The sequence below is a fragment of the Aythya ferina genome, assembly GCF_964211825.1.
Source record: "Aythya ferina genome assembly, chromosome: 6".
Classification (NCBI taxonomy): Eukaryota; Metazoa; Chordata; class Aves; order Anseriformes; family Anatidae; genus Aythya; species Aythya ferina.
Window position 1 is genome coordinate 12,677,415 of NC_140303.1, and position 22,895 is coordinate 12,700,309.

At 39.4% G+C, this 22,895-nt stretch overlaps 1 protein-coding gene across 5 annotated transcripts in view; it reads left to right on the plus strand.

Moving 5' to 3' along the window:
* Positions 1-22,895, plus strand: part of TRAF3IP1 (TRAF3 interacting protein 1) — a 42,134-nt gene that overhangs the window by 9,163 nt on the left and 10,076 nt on the right. For 4 of the 5 annotated variants that reach the window (XM_084524446.1, XM_084524448.1, XM_084524450.1 and 1 more), the window contains 7 exons: positions 6,068-6,143; positions 12,053-12,151; positions 17,094-17,184; positions 17,855-17,941; positions 18,570-18,690; positions 18,840-18,876; positions 19,431-19,507. In XM_084524446.1, coding sequence (XP_084380572.1) covers positions 6,068-6,143; positions 12,053-12,151; positions 17,094-17,184; positions 17,855-17,941; positions 18,570-18,690; positions 18,840-18,876; positions 19,431-19,507 — 588 coding nt within the window. The remainder of the gene's footprint in view (positions 1-6,067; positions 6,144-12,052; positions 12,152-17,093; positions 17,185-17,854; positions 17,942-18,569; positions 18,691-18,839; positions 18,877-19,430; positions 19,508-22,895) is intronic. The other variant, XM_084524447.1, reaches the window with a different exon arrangement.

Genomic DNA, 22,895 nt, shown 5'->3' on the forward strand with positions numbered 1-22,895 from the left:
CTTCTGCATGAGATGACAAATTTATAGCCATTCTTTGACTGAAATCCAACCAAACTTTTTAAATTATTGGCACTTGGAGGGAGAGCTTATAAAATAGTTTTTAGCCTGAAGCAAATATTCATGGCCAAGTTAAACTTCCTGCAAATTGGGTCTCTAATGGAAATTCTGAGCCTCATCCCAAACTATCGTAGTGCTCTTGGGCACCACTATAATACGCTGGGGCAGTAAAGTTTCATTTCCCGTCTTAAGTGCTTTTGGGAGTGATTCCAAGGCATGTTGGTTTACTACCTTAAATCTAGATGACATGCTTTTCCTTTACTTGCTTGCGTAACAGTAGACAGTGCTTAGCTTTTAGGTGATGAAAACATACACTTTAGACTAGTGCATGACAAATGGTCACCTAGTTAAGACTGGAAGAGAGGAACGAAATGAGAATGTTTCCAATGAATCTTTAAAGCTGGAGAGCTGGGATGGCTGTGCAAAGCGAGTGAATCATTTCCAGCATGAAATAATTGGGAAGTGCATCTTAATGGACTGGGGTTGATCTTCCTTTCCTCGCAGTAGTTTCACAGCAGGATAATGCCTTTATTTCCAGGGATTTACTGTAATACCATTTAAGTCATGTGGCAGTGAAACAAATGTATTAAAAAGAAAGGAAACAATTTATGTGCTTATGCACTTGAAGAGTATTTAATTGTATTATTTGGTAGTGTCTGCTGCATAATTAATAATTCTTTAGCATCCATCTTGTTGTAATTGTCATACACAGCAAGTGAAACAATTTGAAACAGCCCCCCTCAAGCAGTGTCTGATATAGCCAGTGCCTAACATAATGCCTGCTCTCTTCTGCCCTAGGGACTGACCTCTTCTTTTCTGGATTGCTCCTGTTGTGTCCAGTTACGTATCCCTGGCTTCTAGTCCTGCTCCTTGCGCTCCTAGCCACAGCTTCTCTTTCTTTCCAAACCTAGCCTTCCTTGGCTTTATGTTGCAGTGTGCCATTCATCTTCCACTTGATTTTGTCTTGTTTTCACTATTTTTCAAACAGGTCCTTCCTTCAGACGTGCTGCCTGTTTCGCAGCATAAGGATGTGGAAACAATGTGGAAATTGGAGCTTTTATTTAATTTGAGATGTCCATGGAATTTCAGGCTGAATGGATTCTAGGCTGCATTTACTTTAGAGAACAAGTTAATTTTGATGTTTTTTTTTTTTTTAATATTGTACACATACAGCAAAGTTTAATTCCTGCCTTTGCTCCTTTGAGGTTAAAGTCTAGATAAGAGTCTATCTTTATTCATTAAGTTTTCATTTTTTCTTGCTGCAAGTTATCCAAAGCTAGCCTTAAAATGCAATTTAAATTTCACAGGTTGAATTTTTTTTAAATGTATTTTCCTTGTACTGAAGAAAGTGTATGTTACCCGGTATGTAATAGTCATCATGTGGGTATCCATGATTTTCTGGAACTAAAAGAAAGCAACTCTAAGTAGGAATTAAGGAGAAACATTTGGCTAACACATGGCAAACGGAAGGAGACTCCTTTCTGCGTGAAGGCTAGCTGTTGCATACCACACTGTGACCACTGCTAGCTGTGAACTCTCAGTCCAGGTAGAAATCTTGTTTAAAATGGACACTTAGAAGCTCAGTCAGTCATGCTACAAAATAACGAAGATAACTTTGTCTTTTAACAAGAGGTGATTCAAGCTGTAGACCTTTGGAGCGTATGGTGCTGTTTATCTGAAAGTGGCTGCTGAATAGGTATGTCATTTTACCCCTAAGGCAAAACACGTTGGAAAAGTCTCTTCCATTTTACAGATGGCTGCTGAAACTTTTGGCTAAAGCTTTTTGCAATATCCTGTCACTTTTGGCCACTTCTATAATAACTTTTATTTTTGCTGTTCAAACTGTATTGCTCTGGAACTGGTCATTCGAATCAGCCTCTAAGTCTCGTCTAATGAACTTCTATTTCTGTTGGAACTCATCTAGAATGTATAATGAAACAACCACCGAATGAAAAAAGACATAACTGCCCCAGAAGCAGCCGAGAGAAAGGTTCCATGGAAATCTCCCGGTCATGGCTCAGATACGTTTGTTCCAGTGCTGTGAACTGGAACTCTGCTCGGTGTCAGTTATTCATAATTGGCTCCCATAGTAGAAATCCAACATTAAAATTTGCATTCTGAGAAACACAATTTTTCTCATGGCTCTTTTTGCATTTGAGAGGTTTTAATTAGCAGAAGCTAACGACAACAGAACATCATCTTGTGAGCCCCTATTTCAGGAAAAGATAATTGATCAATATTTTCCTAGTTTTATCACCACTGCAGTCAAATGAAGCCTAGCAAATATAGATCTTCCGTGTTGCTATTGCACACTAACGAATTCTGCCTATTAATAATTATGGCTGTTCTAGAAATAAAGACAGGAAATATAGGCAGTTTGAGGGAAAGAGCAATGAAAGTCTTGGATGGATATGTAGCTTGCATTAAAAGCTTTAGAAATAAGCTGTGTTTATGTGCTGAGGAATAGCCTGTTGCACAAAAATAAAAAGTGTGTTTGTATGTGTATATATAGTGTTATTTTTGTGAAAGATCTGTCTTTCTATGTGTATGTTACTTAGAGTACACATGCAAACATGCCTCCTGGCACCATGGATCTAATCAGAAGGAAAGTCAGTGAAAACAGAGATGATTGAAAAAGATCCCTCTGCACAGATGTAATTCTTATATATTGTTAGTGAACTATCAGTGGCTCTGATGAATTTCAGGGAGCAATTCACGGTGGCTGGTTGATGTAATCAGCTGTCCCCTTCATTTGCTTGGGTGGCAGTGTTTTTTTTTTCCCATTGACTGTTGGTGTACGTAGTTTCCATGGCTGGAGAGGTATGTAAGCATGTACAGAATTAGTTAGGAGGGCAGAAACCCTTGTGGGTTCACCCCCAAGGCAAACTGCATGATAGTAATACAGAAAAAAGAGTTACCCCACAAAGGTGAGCTGCCGTGGGGTCCCAGCTGCTATCTTAAGAAAACCCAGGGGCTGTGTGAGTGCTGTAACATGAGTTTCATCCTCTGTGTGCTTCTGCTCATCTTCAGTGGCAGGCGTTAGGGTTGTCAATGAGTTTCAGCAGTAGTTTTCCTCCCAAAATCAAAGCATCTGTGTGTAAAAGTTATTGATAGAAGCTGTTTGTGACATCCTTTCATCAATGTAGAGGTTGATGACTGCAGGGAAGGCAAGAGGAATGAACCGTTTGGCAGGGTTGTCTTGTCACAGTGTATTCCTCTTCCTGATCAGCTGAAATGTTACAAATCATTATTTTCTTACGTCTTAGAGTGAATACCAACCTATATAATAATGAGGACAAAGTAGCAGACTGGAAGGTTTACAGCAGACTGCTGTATCCTCTCCAAATAGAAATGTAATTACTCAAAACGGGGAAGTGTGTGTACATCCATCTCGGATTCCACTTAAATATGTTTTTTCCAGCATTGTGTGAGATGAAGTGTAAGATTTCTTTTTAATGGCTGCATTTACTGCTTTTCAAAGTCTTGGAACCTCTGAATTTGTCAGAAGAAGAATGACCTACTTTATCTCCCTTTGGAAAGGCTCGAGTCATAAATATTGTGGGATTTATGTTTTTGTATGCTACCATAGTGATTAAATTTTAGCTTTTACTTTGCACCTGTTGCCAGCGTGCACATGTGGCGCTACAGAAGTGTCGAGCGGTGTTTGCAGCCACTACCTGACATAAATAAATGACTGACTCCACTTCTCCAGAAGCCTCAGCACCTATTCTCAACTCCTTCCCCACCTGTGCTAATAATTACATCACCCAAGGAGCTGCCAATGTTTGAGTGTGCCAGATGTGGCCTGCAGGCCTGTAGAGCCCGGCTCTGATGGTACGGGAGCTTTGCTTTCCTCCTCGTGTAGGGCTGTGATTGCTGAAGGTGGTAGGAATTACAATGAACCTCTTCAGTATTAGCTGCGCGTTTTGGCCTTCTATCTGATTTCTGTAAAATGTGGCAGTGCTTCCCAAGGAGCAAAACAAAAATATTGGTAGCTTTGGTTGTGGGTCAAACAACGATTGTAACAATCCAGTGGAGATATTTTACGTCAAGATTAATTTACGTCAAAGCAGGACTCCATACCAAGCTCTTGGCTAGACTTTTGCCAAGTGTAGGGTGTAGGGCTCTGCTCTGGCTGATTCAATACCGGATTCCTGAAATTCTCAACATGCAAATTCTATTACATTGCCAAGGTGAAGGAAATGTAGTTTCTGAATTACCCAAACTAATTGCTGGAGCTGACTATGGTTTAGCTGCTGGCTTCCCTATCATGGTTTGCGTACCATCATTTTGTGGTGTCACCTTCCCCTTTGTTTGCTGAGAGCTTCTGTTGAGCTGGTAGTTTGTTGTAGTGTATAAAGAAGCAACATTTGCCTTCGGATCAAACTTAGAACCATGTTCCTGGTGTGTAACCTTCACTCTCCTTCATGTAACTGTGCCTGCGGGGCCAGAGGGTACATTGTTGTAGGCATGTAGGGGTGGGCTTCTCTCTTGTATGGTCACCTAAATTAGTCTGAGTAAATTTCCTTACTGGTATCCTGTATTTTGAAACATTTTGTAGTATTATTTTCCCTTACAGCGTATATATTACGTTGTCATATATATAAGATGATATGGCAAATGAACATTACATTTACATCGTGTAATTTGGCAGTTTTCTATTACTTGTGTTATTGGAACATAATGTTAACATTTGCATAGAAATGGAAGAATATGTAATTCTTGTTCATGGTATGAATATGAACATTATCAGCAGAGTTGGCAGCTGTTCTTGAATGCAAACTGCATGAATTATTAGTTCACACAAATTACAAAAAAAAAAAAAAAGCAGATAAGGAGCGAGGTGCTAAACGTTTTTCAGGATTTTGAATGTGATGCGAGGATGTATTACAGGGAATAGAGAGCATAGAAATGCAAAATGGTATTCTATAAATCACCTGTATTTCATCTGTTGTTCTCAGAGGTGTTTGCATCCTTTTTAGCAACAAATGTTGAGTGTAGGCTCAGTTATCCATTCATACATTGGGCCTCCGAGGACCCCTGTGGCTTGGTCTCCTAGAACCACTGCTGCCCTCATCACTCGAGAGGCTGCAGCTCGTGCACATCCCAGCTTCCAGCCAAATGCACCTGCTGATTTAACTTGCTCCTTTCCAAGGGCCTATGGCCACTGAAGCACGTAACATGGTGCCTTTGCAGAAAGCATTGTCAGTCAGCTGTTCTTAACTTCAGGCAGTGAAAGCTATATCCAGAGAAAACAAAATAATAAAACTTGAGTGTGCTTGCCTGCCTTCATTTCCTGGCCTCTCTGAATCACTTGGGACTTAGGACAGAGTCCTCACGAATGTCCTGATTTTTCCTTCAGTTTCATATTTCCACTTCTGAATTGTTATCCTTTCTGTACTGCTTGCTCCTTCAGGTCATCCGTTGCTTGTTTGCTGGTCCTTCTGACAGGTCCCATTTCTTAGTTTGTCCTGGGAAGTTGCCATTGACTAGGAGTCTATGTGAGTCTAGTGTCACAATTTTGTTTGTGTCTGCTTCTACTCTGGAAATAAATTCAAAATATTTCCCGGAAGATTAAAGAAGAACTCTGAGTCTGATACAACTGAAACATGCAGGTGATGCTAAGCATCTTATCCCTTTTGGTAGCTCACTGATAGCGAAGCACTCCAACACCAGTAGTGGCATCACACGTGTGCTTCAGGTTTGCAAAATCTCTCTGCCTTGAAGATGCTTAGTTCTCTTTTGGAAGTTGTCTTTACAATAGTGAAATCTAATCGTATAAATTCATTACAAATATGTATATGACTAGCATGTATCCAGCAAAAACATCTGCACTTTTGTGAGGAAAATGGACTTCAGATATTATATGTGTGCATCGTTTTTATGTATATTTTATACATAATAAATGTAGACAAAAAAGCAACATATGTAATTAAATTTTATATCTAAATGTATACATTTTTATATTAAAAATATATAATTTTTCTGCCTTTTTTTTTTTTTTTTTAAGAGTGAAAGTCCTGCAGGAATATCAAGGCAGCCTTCAACAAAAGGATCAAGGCAACGCGCCAAACCCGGAGGAGAAGGTAACTAGGAGAAGGATATTCTTTCTATTAAATATGCTGGAGGGTTATTGTTACCCTGGAACAGGATGAATACTTAAATATCCTTGTTTATTATTTTCAGTGCTTGTTTTTACTCAGTCTGCATTTATGAACCCAATAGGCAATTTTTCTGCATATATTTGGTATGTGGAGAGTGGTACTTTGTTCAGTTTGGTCGTTTTCTGCAAGCAAAATTACAGATATAAATTCAGCCTCGTCTTGATTTTTATAGTTTTCTCTCTGAAAGTGCTTTTAATTGCTCTACAGCTATTACTTTTTCCATTAGTTTCACAAAAAAAATGTTTCTTTGCTCCATAATCTAGCAAGGTTAGACAAACGTGCCTTGCACAACTTTAGGAGGCTTAATTTTTGTTTCTCTTCTGTTACTGAGGGTATGTGGACAGTATTGTCTCAGATACTAAAATACTGCATGTTACCTTTACATAAAGGAACATGTAAAGGTTCCTTAAATACTCAGAATAAACCAATATCCAGCACAATATTTTTATTTAAGACTTATGATACGTTATTTAAGATAGTTTTAGTAAGATTAAAGAAATTTGTGAGGCTAGATACGCTTTTCTGTAGGTTCTAATAATATAATTAAGAACCCTGAAATATTTAACTTCATTACTTCCTAATATTTGGGAAGAGTGCGCTTCCTAAATTTGGCTAGGGAATTCAGACTTAATTAATATTCTCAATTTTTTAATCCTTTGTCAAGCATCTGAAGTCCTTGTGTGTTTGGTTTTTAGAAATATTGGCTTTATAGATTAGAAGATCGTATTTGTCAAAAAAAAAAAAAAAAAAAGGCACGTTCTCTGAATTAACTCTTTACTGTTCAATGCAGAAAGGAATTACCCAATGTATTTATTTGATAAGCTGTACATTAAACCATACAATTTTGTGTTCAACTTTCTGGGCTTTTTTCAGTGAAAAGGTGGTTGTTTAAATTCAAGACTAGCCAAATCTTTTTTTGAGTAATTTCCATAACTTGAGATACTTGCAGTAATCCAGGTGTAAACTGGAAAGCAGATGAAGATAAACTGTTAATTAAAACCCCTGGATTGTCACCCATTTGATTAGAGAAGATTCCTCTGAGTTTTGGAGCATGGCATCTGTTGTCTTTGACTTTGGCCAATGTGGTCAACTGTATTGCACCAGGACTGGTGTCAGACTGGGACCTTGTGGTTTGGGCTGGAGCAGGGAAGGTGGTCTGGGTGTCATCAGTGCTGAATCCTTGTCTCATATCATCTTCCTCAGTATCTTAGCCACATGTAAGAAGGGAACCAAACCCTGTGGCATTCCTGCTTGGAGTGCAGGGGAAGGAATGCAAGACATTTATTTAGTACCTGGGGATTGTCAGCAGGACATGAGAAGCGGTAAAAGGCTACCACGTGCCAGCCATGAGTTGTCCCTGGTGGTGGTGTCCTTGCTTTGGTGCCAAGTCTGTCATGGCTGTCACACATGCTAACAGTGCTGTGGGATTGTTAGGAAGTTTTGTTTGTTAGGAAGTGCATGGATACAGGCTGTGAAGGTGTGGAGTACAGGCCTTTGTACTGGCCTTTGGATGATAACCTCTTCCAAATCTTTGTTCACTGGAGCTCCATGCAAATGGTACAATCATCGAGAAACATCGCTGCTCATCTGCGACTCATTGGTCACTTGTTGTCTCTGGACAAGATTTAAGTGAATATGTTAGTCTTGATGTGGTTTTAACTAAATCTAATAGACAGTTGTGCAAGACTTGCAAATAAGGAAATAATCTCTTACAGTGGTTCATTGATTGTAATTGATTATGTCACCAGCTGTTGTTAGTAAGTGTATTTGATACTGTATTTGCATCCTAATTTGAAACTAGATTCTCTTCAGAGTATCCCGAGTACTTAAACTATTTCATCAGGAATAAAAGGATCTAAATGTAGTAAAGCTAGCCTGTTGTTTAAATAAGCCAATAGGAAGAGCCCAGAGAAGCACACAGGTAAGGAACAAAAGTGGCTAATAACCAGAGCTCATATAATGACAGCATAACTGCAATTTCCATATGTATCTAAGTGTCTTTTTCCTTTTACTTGTATGTCAGTGACCTGGTTATTTACTATGGTTCAAGTTTTCTTTCAGTGGTCTTGCACCTTGACAGCTGAAGTTTTATTCCTAATGAAGGATCAGTGTACATAAATCAGTTTAACATCTCATTTCAGAAGATACAATAACACCTGTGAACTGATACCTGTTACAAGAGCTAATTTTGGCTAAAGACTCATTATATTTAGACTAATGAAGCACGAGGATCTTCACGCCCTTTCCCAATGTCACTATTTTTACCTTATGTAAAGAGGCTGTGTTGCTGTGTGTCTTCCCAAGAATCCATGTTTTCTTTAGGTTTGCATTTCAGTGGGTTTAAAAATGTCCGTGTTGAAATAGGGAAGCTGTATTAGAGCTCAGATACCGTATTCATAACAATCAATAGTCATGTCTTCAAAAGAATTTGAGAAAAAATAAAAAGATGTTTAGGCACCTTAAGTACCTTAAAATGTTCTGGCACTTTGGCGTGCTCTGAAATAAACAAGTGTTTATTTAGGAGCTTAGGTCAACTTAGTGCTTATTGAAAATTTTATATCACATCTCATATACTTACATGCTGTGAGGTTTTAATAATTTTTGTTGCTGAAAAATACCATCTGGATTGCATTAAATGTAGTCTTATTTTACTACTTAGTGATCCTTAGCTGATCCTACAACTTTATTTATTTATTTTCAAAATGGAATATTTTCTTTATAGCCTAGACAGGCCCTAAACTACAGTGACCAGACATGGCATGTTTTATGGGACCATTTCTTCTTTTTCTTCTTTAAAATCATTATCCAGTTATTCTAATAAATGAAACGTGATTTACCTTTTATCCTGTGTTTTGTCTTTAAGGTAAATATTTTAAAATACTCCTTTTTTCATGATGCAGCAGGCCGGTGCACTCAAATGTCAGTTTACCTATATGATAAGCACTTGGGGGCATTAACCCTCTTTGTTCTAGTACGGCAGAGTTGCAATAGGTGAGTAATGCTCTTAGATGCTCCAACAAGTAATCCAGAGGGTAGCAAAAACCCTCTGGAGCTGTGCTGATGCCTGTTGCTCACTGTTCTCTGTAGTGATGGATGATGACAATCAGAGCTTTCTGTATTTTCTAATGCTAACTGGAGATAATTACATGCATACAAGTCGAGCAGAAAGGGGCTAGTGAATGCCAATTCATCCTATTAGATAAACAGAACTGAAGTGGAAAATGGAGGACAGTTAAGCAATTACAAGCATGTTTGCTGTCCTGGTAATGAAAACAAGTTGTAACATCATTGCTCACATCTATATATTAAGAACAAATTTCTGGTGGCATTAGAACAATTTTTTTTATAGTCAATGTTATTACTAAGGCCATAATTATTTCATAATTGCAACATGCCTTGCAGCAAAGCTGTTTTCATGTTGTAGAGATCTCTTTTGCTAATTTAAAAGTTGATTTATAAATTAAACACGTATATTTTTTTAAACTTACAATAGCTCTTAATTGAGATCTGAACAACTTTGCTTTAAGACACTGAATATTGTGCATCTGAAAATAGTTGGCTTATTTCTGGAGCTAATGCTCGTGGTGTGCGTGTGTGCACACCACGTGTGTGGATTGGAAGAAATTTGCCCACAGACTTGCACGTCCACCTATGAATATTAAAAGCTGGTTCTGTAGTAAGGATTGATGCCACAGAAGAGGGTGAGATGAAAACCAGGAGAATTTATTTGTGGTGGTTTTACCAGACCCAGTACATTATTATAAACCCAGCTTTTGAATGCAAAGAGCTCTTGGTTTGCAGTCTGTGACCTATGCAGTGGTTTCTCAGGGATGTTATATTGTATGTTCAGGAGGGAGTCAAACCGAGCCTTTTTGCTGAGAAATTAAAACAACTAATTTGGGGAATAACCCAATGGCAACCTGCCAGCCTGCTGGACCACAGTGGCTAATTTTGAGATGTCACCACACGTGCCTGCTGTCTGTTGTGCATACCTTGCTGTATATTGGTTTATTAGGCAGAAAGGAAGCAAACAACAATTCATGACGTGCTCAAACAGCCTCCAGAGAGAGAGCTGAGCCAGCTCTACAAGTAAGGGAAAGCAGTGCTTGTCATGTCAGGTCTAGTTGTCTGGATAATTGGAGACTGTCAGAAGGAAACGTGTGAACTGCCCTGGGAAATCACATTAGTCATCTGTCTAGCCCGCAACATCTCTCTGACAGTCTGTACCCGTTCTGCCAGTAGCTGTTTATCAGTGACAGGTTAGTATCTTCAACAACGGATGCCTTGGGAATTGTTTTAATGTATGGCATGACGTAATAAGTTTCTGAATTAAACCCCGCCTTTCTGATGGAGTGGAGGACTTCACTTTCCACTGTTGGGATGGCTTTTCTGCAAAGCTCCAGACATCATGGGTGCCTTGTGGCACAGCTGTACAGGCTAGAGAGGATTTTTTTTTTAAATGCTTCTTTCAGATTTATTAAGTGGTGCCTCACCCTGGCCTTTGTCAGCACAGGTAGATGAAAGGGCTGTTGGCCATTTGCTGCTGTGTATTACTTCTATCATAAGCAAGCAGAACTCAACATTGCTGCTGCAACAGGCTATACAGCGTTATGGATGCATGGGTAGATCCTCTGCTATTGATCTGTATGTCCTGAAAGTGTCAGCTTTATGCTGCTTGTGGTACTTGCATCACTGTTTTGGAAGCGTTGGAGACTTCAACCTTAAGTGTTAGGCAGGCCTCTGTCTGGCAAATCTTTTCCTGAGCACTCAGCACTGTTTGCTGATTTGTTCTGGTGGTGGAAATGTGGCCTGAGGATAGGGGCACAGTGAGTCTGTCCTTTACCCTTGTGTTACAGTTACTTGTTTGCAGACAAGGTGACTTAGAAATGCTCAGTTCAACTCTTGGGCAGCACTTTGGGTACCCCTCTCTCTGTATCTGCAGATATATTCCTCTATCTTCCTCTTTCTGAATTTATTCTGATTCGACCAAAGCTGAATATTCTACCCATTCAGTAGGTATTGTGACCAACTATATGGTGTTCTTTTTTTTTTTTTTTTTTCCACATTAAACACTCAGCTGTGTTTTCAGGAATCACGTACAAATGGTGCTGAATCATTCCTCCTTTGTCTTCCTCTGCCCCAAATCTTTCTTTTTCCTTTGTCACATAACTTAGAAATCACCAGTATACCTGCACTTCAGCTTTCTTCTTCCAGTTCCTGTTACCTTGCTTTTGTCAACATTATTCTGTTGCAACTGGGAGAATTAACTTAAGAGAATTGGTAAATAAGAGTCTTACATATTTTTAGTGAAAATAACCACTTTAGGTAGCATCAAAAGTGATGAATTAGATTCTTCTATAGCATTACCAGCAAGTTGTGGAATTAATATACTGGAAATAAGCTTTCCTTGCTTGAAATTTCTTAATGGCTTTAGTATGAAATGCATTTAAAGCAAAACCCTTTGAAACAAACAGAAGTGCGTTGTGCATTGCACGTAGTGCACAAACAACATTGCATATTGTAGTAATTACTTAGTCTTTGTTAGGTGAATGCAGTATTGTGTGACTGGCTATTTGGCTAATAAATACCTCTAAATCAGTTCTCAGTTGAAGAAATTGCCTTTAATTTGCAGTAACATAAGGAGTTTAATCAGTGGTCATGTAAAAAGTCTTTGTGAACTTTAGATATTATTTATTTGCATTCAAGATGTTTTATTAAAGTGGGGTAGCTCTTAAATACCTGTTAGACTTACTAGTTCTTTAGCAGGGCTTTTTATTTAAAATTGTTGTTGTATCTGTGGTTTCATTTAACTGTAAACTGTTTTCTTTTAGGAACTACAGAGATGAAGAGTGTGGCAGATGGGATTTCAGAGGACAATGTTGCTAAACTGCAAGAGAAAGCTGAACCAGGACTTGCAGTCAAACAGAATGGTAGGAAGAATAAAAGCTTGCCTGCCTTTGAAAGTCTAACTACAGTGCTTTGGGGTCAAGCTTGAATCCATGCAGTTAAAATGATTTAAGTTAAATGACTCAATCCAACTGCTCCCTTGTATTTTAATCAACTGTTGTGATTAATGTCCTGGCTGGATAAACGTGTGTTCCCTGATAAACAAGCTAGTCTAGTATCCTTCTATCCTTTCTTACCCTTATGCAAGTTCTCAGAGTTTACACCGTCCCAAGGAAAAATGCACCTGAATCCCTTGGGGACTTGTTCTTTGTAAGAAGTGAATCACTGCATGTTGCCTTTTTGTGCAAATGTTTGGGAGTCTCGCTCAGTGTTTGCATTTTACAGGATTTTAGAGGCAAATTCCATCTCTGCATTCCTACTTCTCCATTTTTTTTTTTCATGTTGTGTATGGCTCCCAAGGCATCCATTGTTAATGAGTTATTTGTATCCAGATACAGTACACACGGAGTAATAGAACCAAAATGTAGGAGAAAGAACTGACATTTAAGCAAAAAGCTGTGTTTTTATTTTCTCCAGATCCAGATGCTTGACCTAGTTAGGAGAGTTGATGCCATGTATGTGGGAGGTCAAAGGCTGTTTCCCAGTCCACCTGTGGCCTTTAGGGCCTCATAGCTGGGTCAGTCCAATGAAATGTAGACAGTTGGCCAAGACACTTGCGTGACTTTACACAACTGGGAGAACTTCTATGCTAATTCCTTTTATCTTTTGGAGCTGTCTTGTCCATTGGAATGCATCTGCTATGGAATACAATTTTATATTTCTGTATTTCCAATTTGAATGTGTGTGAGAGAAATACCCCCAGGTTCATTATTGATTTGGATCAGATTTTCAGGTGGTATAAAATACAAGTTGTATTTTCAGCTTTGTTCAGTAAGAGTGTAAAGTACTGGTTCATTAGTGAACCTTAATTTTCTGTAAGTTCTTACAGGAATGAATATTTCTTTCACACATTAAATTGCTTTCACGATTGGAATGCAAAATCACTTACAACAATTTATAACAGCAGTCATTGCAGATAGCTAAGTTGAGTGCATATTTTTTCAGCAATCAGCATACGTCAGAAGTGACCTGTTCCTTCTTTCTGTATTATTCTTGTAACTGCAAATGAAAGTTTCCAAAGGATGCAATGAAGGAGGAGCCAGGCTCCATCCAGTAGTGCCCAGCACCAGGCTGAGAGGCCCTGGGCACAGCCTGGAGCCCAGGAGGCTCCCTCTGAGCACCAGGCAGCACTGCTGTGCTGGGCGGGTGCCGCAGCCCTGGCACAGGCTGCCCAGAGCCTGGGGGGGCTCCTCCTTGGGGAGCTTCAGGAGGCGCCGGGACCTTCAGCTGAGCCACCACAGCTCCTGCCACTCACCTGACCCATACAAAATGTGAACCTCCTTTCCACAGACGCTGGGAGGGCAGCGCCTTACACCAAGTCATGTCGAGGCCATTCTTTAAGCAGTGTGTGAACGTGTGTGTTAACAGGAAGGAGTGGGAAGCATGGAAGCAGGATTTTTTTGGTGGCAGTGCCAGTTTACACTTGCAAAAGCATTTAGGAAGCTACTGAAACTTGGCTCTGTTTGTCAAAGCATGCCATCCATCAGTCCCTGCAAGATGTTTAAACACTGCATCTGTTGCTTGTGCAGCTGGGCCATGTTAGCATTTAGGTTGATTAACTATGCATTAGATTTATACTCCAGTGGAGTTAAATGGGAGCTGGGTGTTGAGACTGCTTGAAAACCACAGTTGGTGTCCTTCCCCAGCAGCTGTGCCTTTGGAGGTTAGTCAGGGAGGAGCTGAACTCCATTCTCCTACGGGGTTTTCAAGAGCGTGCACAGTACTTGTGGCTACTAAATAAATAAATAAATTTGTGAGCTGTTTCTGAATTTCCTCTGGACCTTTAATTTATGTTTGGGGCTGTGTAAACTGCTCCTTGAAGGAAAGCAATCCCTGTGCTTGTAGCAGTGCAAGGTAGGTTGGCATGGCTTTGCCCCTTTAATCATCCGTTGTACCTTTTTGCACAGCTCCTTTAACTTTCAGGACTGTCTGCTCAGATATTCTATCCACGCAATTGTTTTGATCCTCCGCTGTCTTTTGGCTTCTTAAAAACGTTTTGTTTCTGATGTTTGATCTGCTTAATGACCAGAAGAACATTGATGTCTGTAGCACTGCGGTGCAAGTTGCTGGAAACAATCCCTTGTGTTTGTCCCCTTTCTCCTGGCTCTGGCAGTAGATCTCGAGTCCGAAGCTGGTTGTAGTTGAGTGTGTATTTTTCATGTCTCATTTGGTCAGATTATTTTTAAGGATTACATATAGCTTCTCTGAAAAATCGGCATGTTTGGTATTTCCAGGTGGATTTGCCAGTGACTCAGGATCAGTTGAGCTTATAGTGAGTGACAAAAGACCAGCAGTGAGCATACCAACGATAGCTAAAAACTTCTGGTAGAAATAAAGCGGTGCTTTTTGATAAATAAAGCACTTCTGTGGGACTCTTAACCTCTAATGCTATACATTAAAGATTTTTTTAAAAACTGAATAAAAATACAATTTGTGTTTGCATACTTTGAGTAGACTTTATTCAAGTAGTTTTTAGTTAAAAGAATAGCAAAAAGCCATCTATGAAAGTGCTTTTGTGCTTCAGTTAAGTGCTTTGCTAAGGAAAAAAAAAAGTAATGGTTTATGAGCACTTTATGGTTTTTAGCTTGACAATAAGCAGGTATTGTGAGGAGCTTCTTGCAATGTGTTACAGGTCATTATTATTAATAACCAGTTCAATAAAATGTGCACTTTCCATTTTCTTAATGTCAGTGCGGGACATTGCTGTGCTCTGTTACTTGTGTTTGTGGCTTCTGTTTGGATTAGAGCTGAAAGTTTTGTTCCAACAAAACTCCCCTACAACTGCTGGAGAATTGGGCCAGTAACAAAGGGTGAGTGTAGAAATCCCCTGGCAGCCCCAGGGCCTCCCTGGCTCGGCTCTGTGCACGTCGCAGCATCGTGCTGAGGCATCGTCGGAGCTGGGATGAACCAGGGGAGTGAGGTTTTTAACACAGAGTAGCTGAATTCTTGAAGGATTCTTGTCAGCCATCGGCTTTCTGTCTGTGTGAAGTCAGCGTGATACGTGTCAAGGTGCAGCGAGAGCAAGAAATCAGCAGAAGCCCTGGGTACAGCTGCTGCTGTTCCAAAAGCTAAATTATTTAGCAGTGTGCACTCCTTGCTTGATGGTAGCTGTTGACTTGAAAACAGAAATAGGGATCCTTGTAGGCGTTTTTTCTTGGGGTCAGGTGTGTATAGAGGCACGAGGGGACTGCAGGAGCTTCCCACAGAGCGGCAGGAACCAGCTGTGTCTAGGATGTGTGGTGGTGTTTCAGAACGAGAAGTAAAGCTGTGCCATTCGTAGTTGTTTCATGATCTCCATCGTGTGCTAAAATGCCTTTTGCCATGCAGAAGGAGGATTTGGAAACCCCTATCACACCCATTAGGCAGCTGTGCTAATTGAGCCACCCTGGGAAGTATAGGAAGTTTATGATACAGCCAGCAACCGGGCAAACCCTTTGGGCTCAGGCTTGGTGTCTTACTGCAGGGAGCACTTGTGTGAGGCACAGTTGTCTTTCCCCATACCAGTAAGAGCGAGGGAAAACTAAACATAGTGCTTACTAGTTAAGTGCATCTAGTGCTTTCTAAGGTAAGGGTATTTATGTATCTTCCATATGCTCTCCAGTAGACTGTGTGTAGGATTAATACACTGTTTAAAGATAAAGTTTCTTCAAAATACTGTATAAAACTACTTAGTAGTTTTAAGTGTGAAGGTCCTACAAGTGAAATGGCTGTTCAGAGAATACACAAACACATTAGGGAGGTGGAATACAAGACTCTGAGAAAGGAAACTGTTTCTTTACCTAGATTTGGGTCTGTAAAAGTCAGTATGGCTTGGCCTTTGGTGCCATTCATTGATGATTTCAGAGCTGAGAGATGGAAGAAATAGTGTTAGAGATGTCTTTTGTGTGTGTGGCATTACACAGGAGCAATGCTTACTGACAGGTAGTTCATCTGAGCAAGTTTTCTAGATGGAATTGAAGGACATCAAATGCTTTTTACCTACCAAAATTATTTTGTAGCAACATTAAGGCAGAAAGTGGTGAACGATGCCTGCTCAGTTAGATTGTCAGGGCAAAGAGGCCATTTATCTTCTCTGTGTTGTGGAGGGTGGTCCAACCTGAGCTTGGAAGGTGCGGGGTCACGTTGTCAGCTGCATTGTCTGTCCGGTTTCAACAGCAAATGGGTCAGCCCTACAGAGAGCATCAGAGTGGAGGAATGATAGAATACACACTCATCCTCCAGCCGTAGGATCCTTCAGGTTGGAAGGGGTTTTTGGAGGTCAGCTGCTCCATTTCAGCCCTGTTCAGGTCAGGGTCAACTAAGACCAACAGTAACGGAAAATAAGGAGTTAAATTAATGTAAATAAAATCAAGGTTTTAAATGTATCTCAATGTAGAGATACAGTTTTAAAACCTTTTTTTTTTTTTCTCTCGTGACTTTGTAGAATGAGCAGCTTGAAATACTGCAGACATTGCCGTGAAATTATGAAAGAACCAAGTGAGATGATGTCATTTAAACATATGAGGGAATTTCATGATATTAAGAAACAAATAAAAAATGGAAGTTTAAACGTTTTTGCTGTGTCTCTTTTGAATTGTGAATACTCTGAGGTGTCTAAGAACTAGAAATTAGTAAGATATTTAACTTTTATATAAGCGAATAGAGTTTTATTTATAAAGTTTGTCATATGATGTATTTCATTAGCATAAATTATAGTGCTGATGAGATTTGAAGTACTGTTGTAAAGAAAAGTTAGATTTTTCTTTGCAACTTTGACAACTAAGCCAAAATTACGCTTTTTTTTTTTTTTTTTTTTTCATTTAATAGAAGAAGAAGCAGAGAACATTGCTCCTGAAAAGCCTGCAGTGTCTGAAAATGGTGAAGTACCCGATGATCTTCCTCCTCAGGCTATCCAAAGGTTTGTTTCTTTTCTTTATTCTGTCTGAATGAAGCTGTGATGGTGTCAGGAGGTGATTCAGTCAATTTGAAATTTTGTTCATTTTCCTTTCCTTCTACAAACAAAACTAGCATTTTGAAGTGTTTTGGACTTATTTTCATAATCCATGAAGTGCTTTGATGCAATCTTATTAAAGTAAGAGGGATGTGTGGAGTGTCTATTGAGAAGAACATTGCATTATGCAGATGCATTTCCAAAGTATTGTGTTAAGGGTAAGATGAACTTGACTTTCAAATGCCAATTTACTTTTTCTTTGCCCAAAGAAAGGCTATTGCAATTGTATCGCTTTTTTCCTTTTGCAACACAGCATGTATTTCTAATGCTAAATTTGTTGTTAATGCTAAATTACTGTTGTCTCACTAAAAAAAATAACCTGGATACAAATCAAGAGGTGGTTCTACGCAAAATTGTAATCTTTTTCTTTAAGGTCACACTTCCTAGATTTTGATTTTTCCTAGACTCCCACTAGGATAGAAGGTATTACTATATTGGATTATATGCTGTGAATGTTTTGAGTGTTTTTATGCATCAACTAAATTACTGAGTTCATCTGTATATGCATGTCTGTCTCTCTGGGGGACATATGAGGCTTCCTTTTAAAATATAAATGGAAAGATCTCTGTTCTTGCAGACGTATTCCCCGTCCCAGCAGTGCGAGACCAGCACCGCCTCGAATAGTAAAACGTCAAGAAAGCACAGAGGCCTTACTTCCAGAAAGGTAAGGAACGTGAGAGGTGGCAGAGCAGACTTTGCCAGCTCTCATGCCACAGCATTATATTTTCTGTCCATCCCCTGCCCCTGTATAGCATTAGTGGGGAATCACCTTACTGCTCATTGATTCAGATTAGAAAATTCAAGCCTGCTTTATTTGTTTACTGTTTCTCCAAATCCAGTGCATTATCTAAAAGTTACATTTAGTAGCCGCATCTGCAAGTTCAAAGATACATTTTATTATTTTTTTTTTTTTGCCTTTGGGAACTCTGAAACAGGTAAGGCTAGAACATTAAGCTACTACTAGAAGAGTTCTGTAAAACATACAGTGAATATTGCATGCTCCAGAAGGCTGAAACAGCCACTTGAAATGATGGCCCAAATGGCTTATGGGTGACCTCTATTAAATGCTGAGCACTAAAGCAGTGTGTCCAGAAGGAGAGTAGTGTCCTGTTGTGAGAGGAGGATGACTGACTGTTTTCAGAATTGGATTGTGACTGGAAATGACAGAACTTTACGTGCTGCTTTATGTTATGGGAGGAAGGGAGAGAGCTGCTGTCTCCTTTATTCTGAATAGATCTTAATGGGATTGGACAGATCTTAATAGATTTTCATTTTTGTTTTGTCTCTTTCAGGAGTGGTAGTGGTAAAACAATCCCAAATGTGATCACAGACCAGCAGACTTCTAATGATGATGATGACCAGTTTGTGGTGGAGGCAGCCCCACCAGTGCCTGAAATGCCAGAGATGGAAACGGTCTGTTAATGTTGCAATTATAGCACCTTTTTCCACGCTTTGTAGCTTTCTTTTTTAAAGTAGCTTCTAGCTAAATGTTTCTTTGACTAGTTGTATGTTACAGCAATGTTAACTTTTTGCAACTAAAGCTTTCTTTCCTGCATGTGTAGGAGCCAGAAGTGGAACTGGTCGAGGATGAAAAGCACGGTATGTTTGTTTGCTTTTATATATATTTGTATACATAAATGTATAGAATAAACTTCACGAAGGGACAGGAGCTTGCAACTTTTGCAAGACAACCAGGAAATATTTATCAAATAGCACCTTGTTAGCTGAGCAGCAGGATTTACAGCTGATGTCAAATGCAGTGTCACTGTTTACATCTCTCAGAGAGACAAGATGGGATTGGTTGTTGAATGCAGGTTATGGAAAAGCTTCTAGAAAAATTCATATGCTGGTTCTATAAAATAGTTATGCTTTCTTGTGATCTCTGATTCAGAGGCTTTGATTCATTATGGTTAAATCAGATGTAACTTAGGCAGGTGTATTTATCTGTATCAAAAAAATCCTATCAAAGGAATATGTATATGTATGTGTATATAAAAAGATACTGGAGAAAATAGATCAAAAAATACCTTGTATCTGAGTAATTAAAATACATAACAGAATGCTGTTCTTGTTGGTTTTAATGTTGTTGTCTGAATATTCTGGATAATATTATAGTGTCAACCAATGCTGAGAAATGTACTGATTTTCACCAGGTGGGCTTGTAAAAAAGATCTTAGAAACAAAGAAAGATTATGAATCATCACCAAAATCATCGAAGACAACAGAGAGGGTAAGATGGTAACGGCCTTTAAAGAATCATGAATATTAAATATTGTAATAGTGACCTTTTCTCTCCCTTACTGATTTTTTTTTCCATTTTTGACCAAACTTACCTCCCTCACTTGTTACCACTGTTTTCCTCCTTCAGTCCTTTACATTCTCTGCATTGTGCTCTTTCTCAACTTGACTTCTTGTGTTTACTGAAACGCTGAATAAAATCCAGAACTTTTTCAGGTAGTCTTTAGCCTGTTCTTTTTCCGGAACAAAGTCTGCTGATTTCAGCCTTGCCCTAGATGTAGTAGGACATACTTTACATTTGTACAGCTGCAGCATTATTATTTCAATCTTAATTGTCCTCTAGGCATATGAAGAGCAGTGTCCTGTTGCCCGACAACTCTTATCATTGCCTAAAAAAATATGACCTCTGGTGCAGTTAACCATATAGAGTGTTTTCATATCACTGGATGTTACCCTAGTAACATCTAGCATACCCCAATGTTACACTCTGAATCTATGAAGTGATTTTATTTTATTTCCCCAGCCAGCAGTTGGGAAAGGGAAAGAACTAGGTGTGTATGGCTTTTATGATTTTTTGTTTTTCTTTTTGTTTTGTTTTTTCCTCCTTGGGGGGGAGGGGATTGACAGCTTAAAAAGGATCTAGAAAAGGTCTAGCAGGGTTTTTTTAAAAAAAAAAAAAAAAAAAAAAAAAAGCAAATGGTTGAAACACCAAGATTTTAATGTCTTCTTGTCACAACTGGAAAGCTTTTGCCCTTTTAGCTTTGTAAAGCTCATGTTGCAAGAAGCAGCAAAAGGTAGGGGGGCATTTTTAGATTGAGTTTTTTGGTCCGTTGACCCTTTGGCAAGTTTTTAAATCAATGAGGTAGTTTGTTGTGCTGATGAGGAGACGCTGAGGAGTGCAGTTCAGAATGCTGTTATAAAAATACAGACATACACCACATTTTGGAAAGGCAAATACTTTTCAAGAACTCTTATATCTTCAGTTGCACGTCTCTTTTAATGTTAATTCAGTATTGTAGTTTTTTACCAACCATATTCTTTTTCTGGGGGGGGAATGATCCATGATTTGGCATGCTGCAGTTTGATAAGGTGCCATGACTCAGACCTCAAGAGTTAAACTTCTCACAGTGCTGAGTATCAAGCTCTTTCAAATAGTTCTCTGAAATCAGTAGTGACTTTTTGAAGCCTTGACCATTTCACTGTCTCTTTTCATTTTATCAGATATAGTTATTTGGCAATGAGTAAAATGCACAGCTGGAAAAAAAAAAAGTCCCTGAGGGACTGAAAGTGTGGTAGACAGTAGGCTGCTTAAAAAAAATATTTTTATCTATATCTTGTTCTTCATTCTTCAGAGGCAGTTACTTCATAATTGCTTCTAGCAATCTGCAGCAGAAGGGACACAGCCATAACTTTTTAGGGTTGCAGTTTTGGGAGGGTAAAATCAACACTTCTCTTATATAGAGACACTCCTATATGCTTTCTTGTTTAGTAGTAGTAGGTTATGCTGTCCTACAAACCAGCCTTTTTCATGCCATCCCCAACACGCTGAGAAAAACAGAGAGGTAGATCAGAGCTGTGGGTTATCTTCCTATCTGAAGTTTGAGACTGTCTGAGATCCAGGCCTGCCTGGCTGACAAAAATCCCTTTCACGTATTGCAAGGGCTGAGATTAGGAAGAATTAATTTTCTTCTTTAATATAGGAAAACACCTTTGGTCATGTTACATTATAAATTGACACAGCTTAGCCTAAGTTGCTGAATTATGTACCATTTATTATAAACATGCAGCCTGTATTGCCTACGTACTGATCATTTAAGTGCTGTTGGCTATTTCTAATGAATGTCTGATGTGAAAATTTGCCTGCTGAGTAAGTTCTGTCTTTATATAGCTGTTTGGAGAAAAGAAGGGTTTAAAGGTGATATTGCTGTGTTTATGCAGTAGCTCTAAAGCTCATTACTGGAGTGTATGTTGAGCTGGCACTTGTGAGAACACGAGATGCAGCTGTTCCTGTTCCTGGTTTTATAACTAGGTGGTGCTGTTCCATCATCAATCTCCAGGCTAAGTTTTGGGACGGCAATAGTAGTTGATTTCATGATTTTTCCTGCCACTACAGAACTGTACTGAAGGCTGTGTTGTTCTGTATTGTGTCCTGTCAGGTTGAGCACTGGACGTAGAAAGGGACAATGGGGAGGATTTACAAAACCTCATGGATTTCGTGCTCGGGAAGCTTCCTCTGGTGATTGTACTGAACTTTTTTTCTCTTTTTTTTTCCCCCTATTTTTATTAACTAAAATGACTCACTGTTAACCCCTTAGATTTTTTTAAATGCACGTGGACAATTGTGTCCACGTACAATCATTGTTTAGTCCCATTGCCTAGTTTCAGTCTCTAAAACATTCATTCAGTCCTCGTTTGTCTTTTGTTGCATTTTTTTTGAAGCACCGATCTGCGTTAGCAGCATTGATAATGGGCGACTAATTCTGGAAAAAAAAACCTGCTGACTTCCTGGTCTGTCACGTGCAACATACAGCAGTAAGCTCCTGGAATATCATCTGATCTCATATCCAAGCAGCTGGCTGCTGCTGCGTTAGGTTTCCTTGCTGCTACTGCTTTTCAAATTATGTTGAAGAAGTTGTCGTGATCGAGAGAGGAGAAGCATAGTTTTCCTGACAGCAGAGGGAAAATCAGTGCACAAGGTGATTAAAAATGCTCAGAGCTGGTGCCTGGGACTTGACAGATATAGCTCAGAAAACATGAGCTGGAGAGAATACTGAGTTCTGGGGATTTATTTTGGAGGATAGAGATGCTGTGATGTGGGATAAAGTAAATGTAAAAAAAAAACAAACAAACAAACAAAAAAAACATTTCCAATGTGATGTTGTCTCTAGGAGTCTTTCAGGGGCCGGACATGCAGCGTGTAGCAGGTATGGGTCTGGCATGCTTATGCGTGACCTAGACGTTCCTGAGATCCCAAGAAGACAGCGACGGGAGTTATTCCTGTGAGAGAGCAGAGCAGCGGTTTTGGGAAGGATAGTTAGTGGTCTGTGGAATCTCTTTGGGGAGAGGCAGCAAAAGTAATTAAAAAGAAAGAAGAGTTTCAAGTGGTGTATTCCTGCCAAGTGCTCCAGGCAGGCAAGTGGAACCAAGTCCCGTTAAGTTGCTGGGACTGTGAGAATGGGTCAGCGAACTCTGGCCAGCGTGTTGTGTTAAATAGCCGTATGTTCTGTGCCAGGTCTAGCTCTGCAGTCTGCTGGGAACAGTATCAGTCTGAGATTTGACCATTTCTCCCCAGACTGTCAGCTCTTTTGTTTAATTTGTTTTCCATCAAACTCTCCAGAAGAAATATCTTCTACATCAGTATGCAACAGGATTCCAAAATG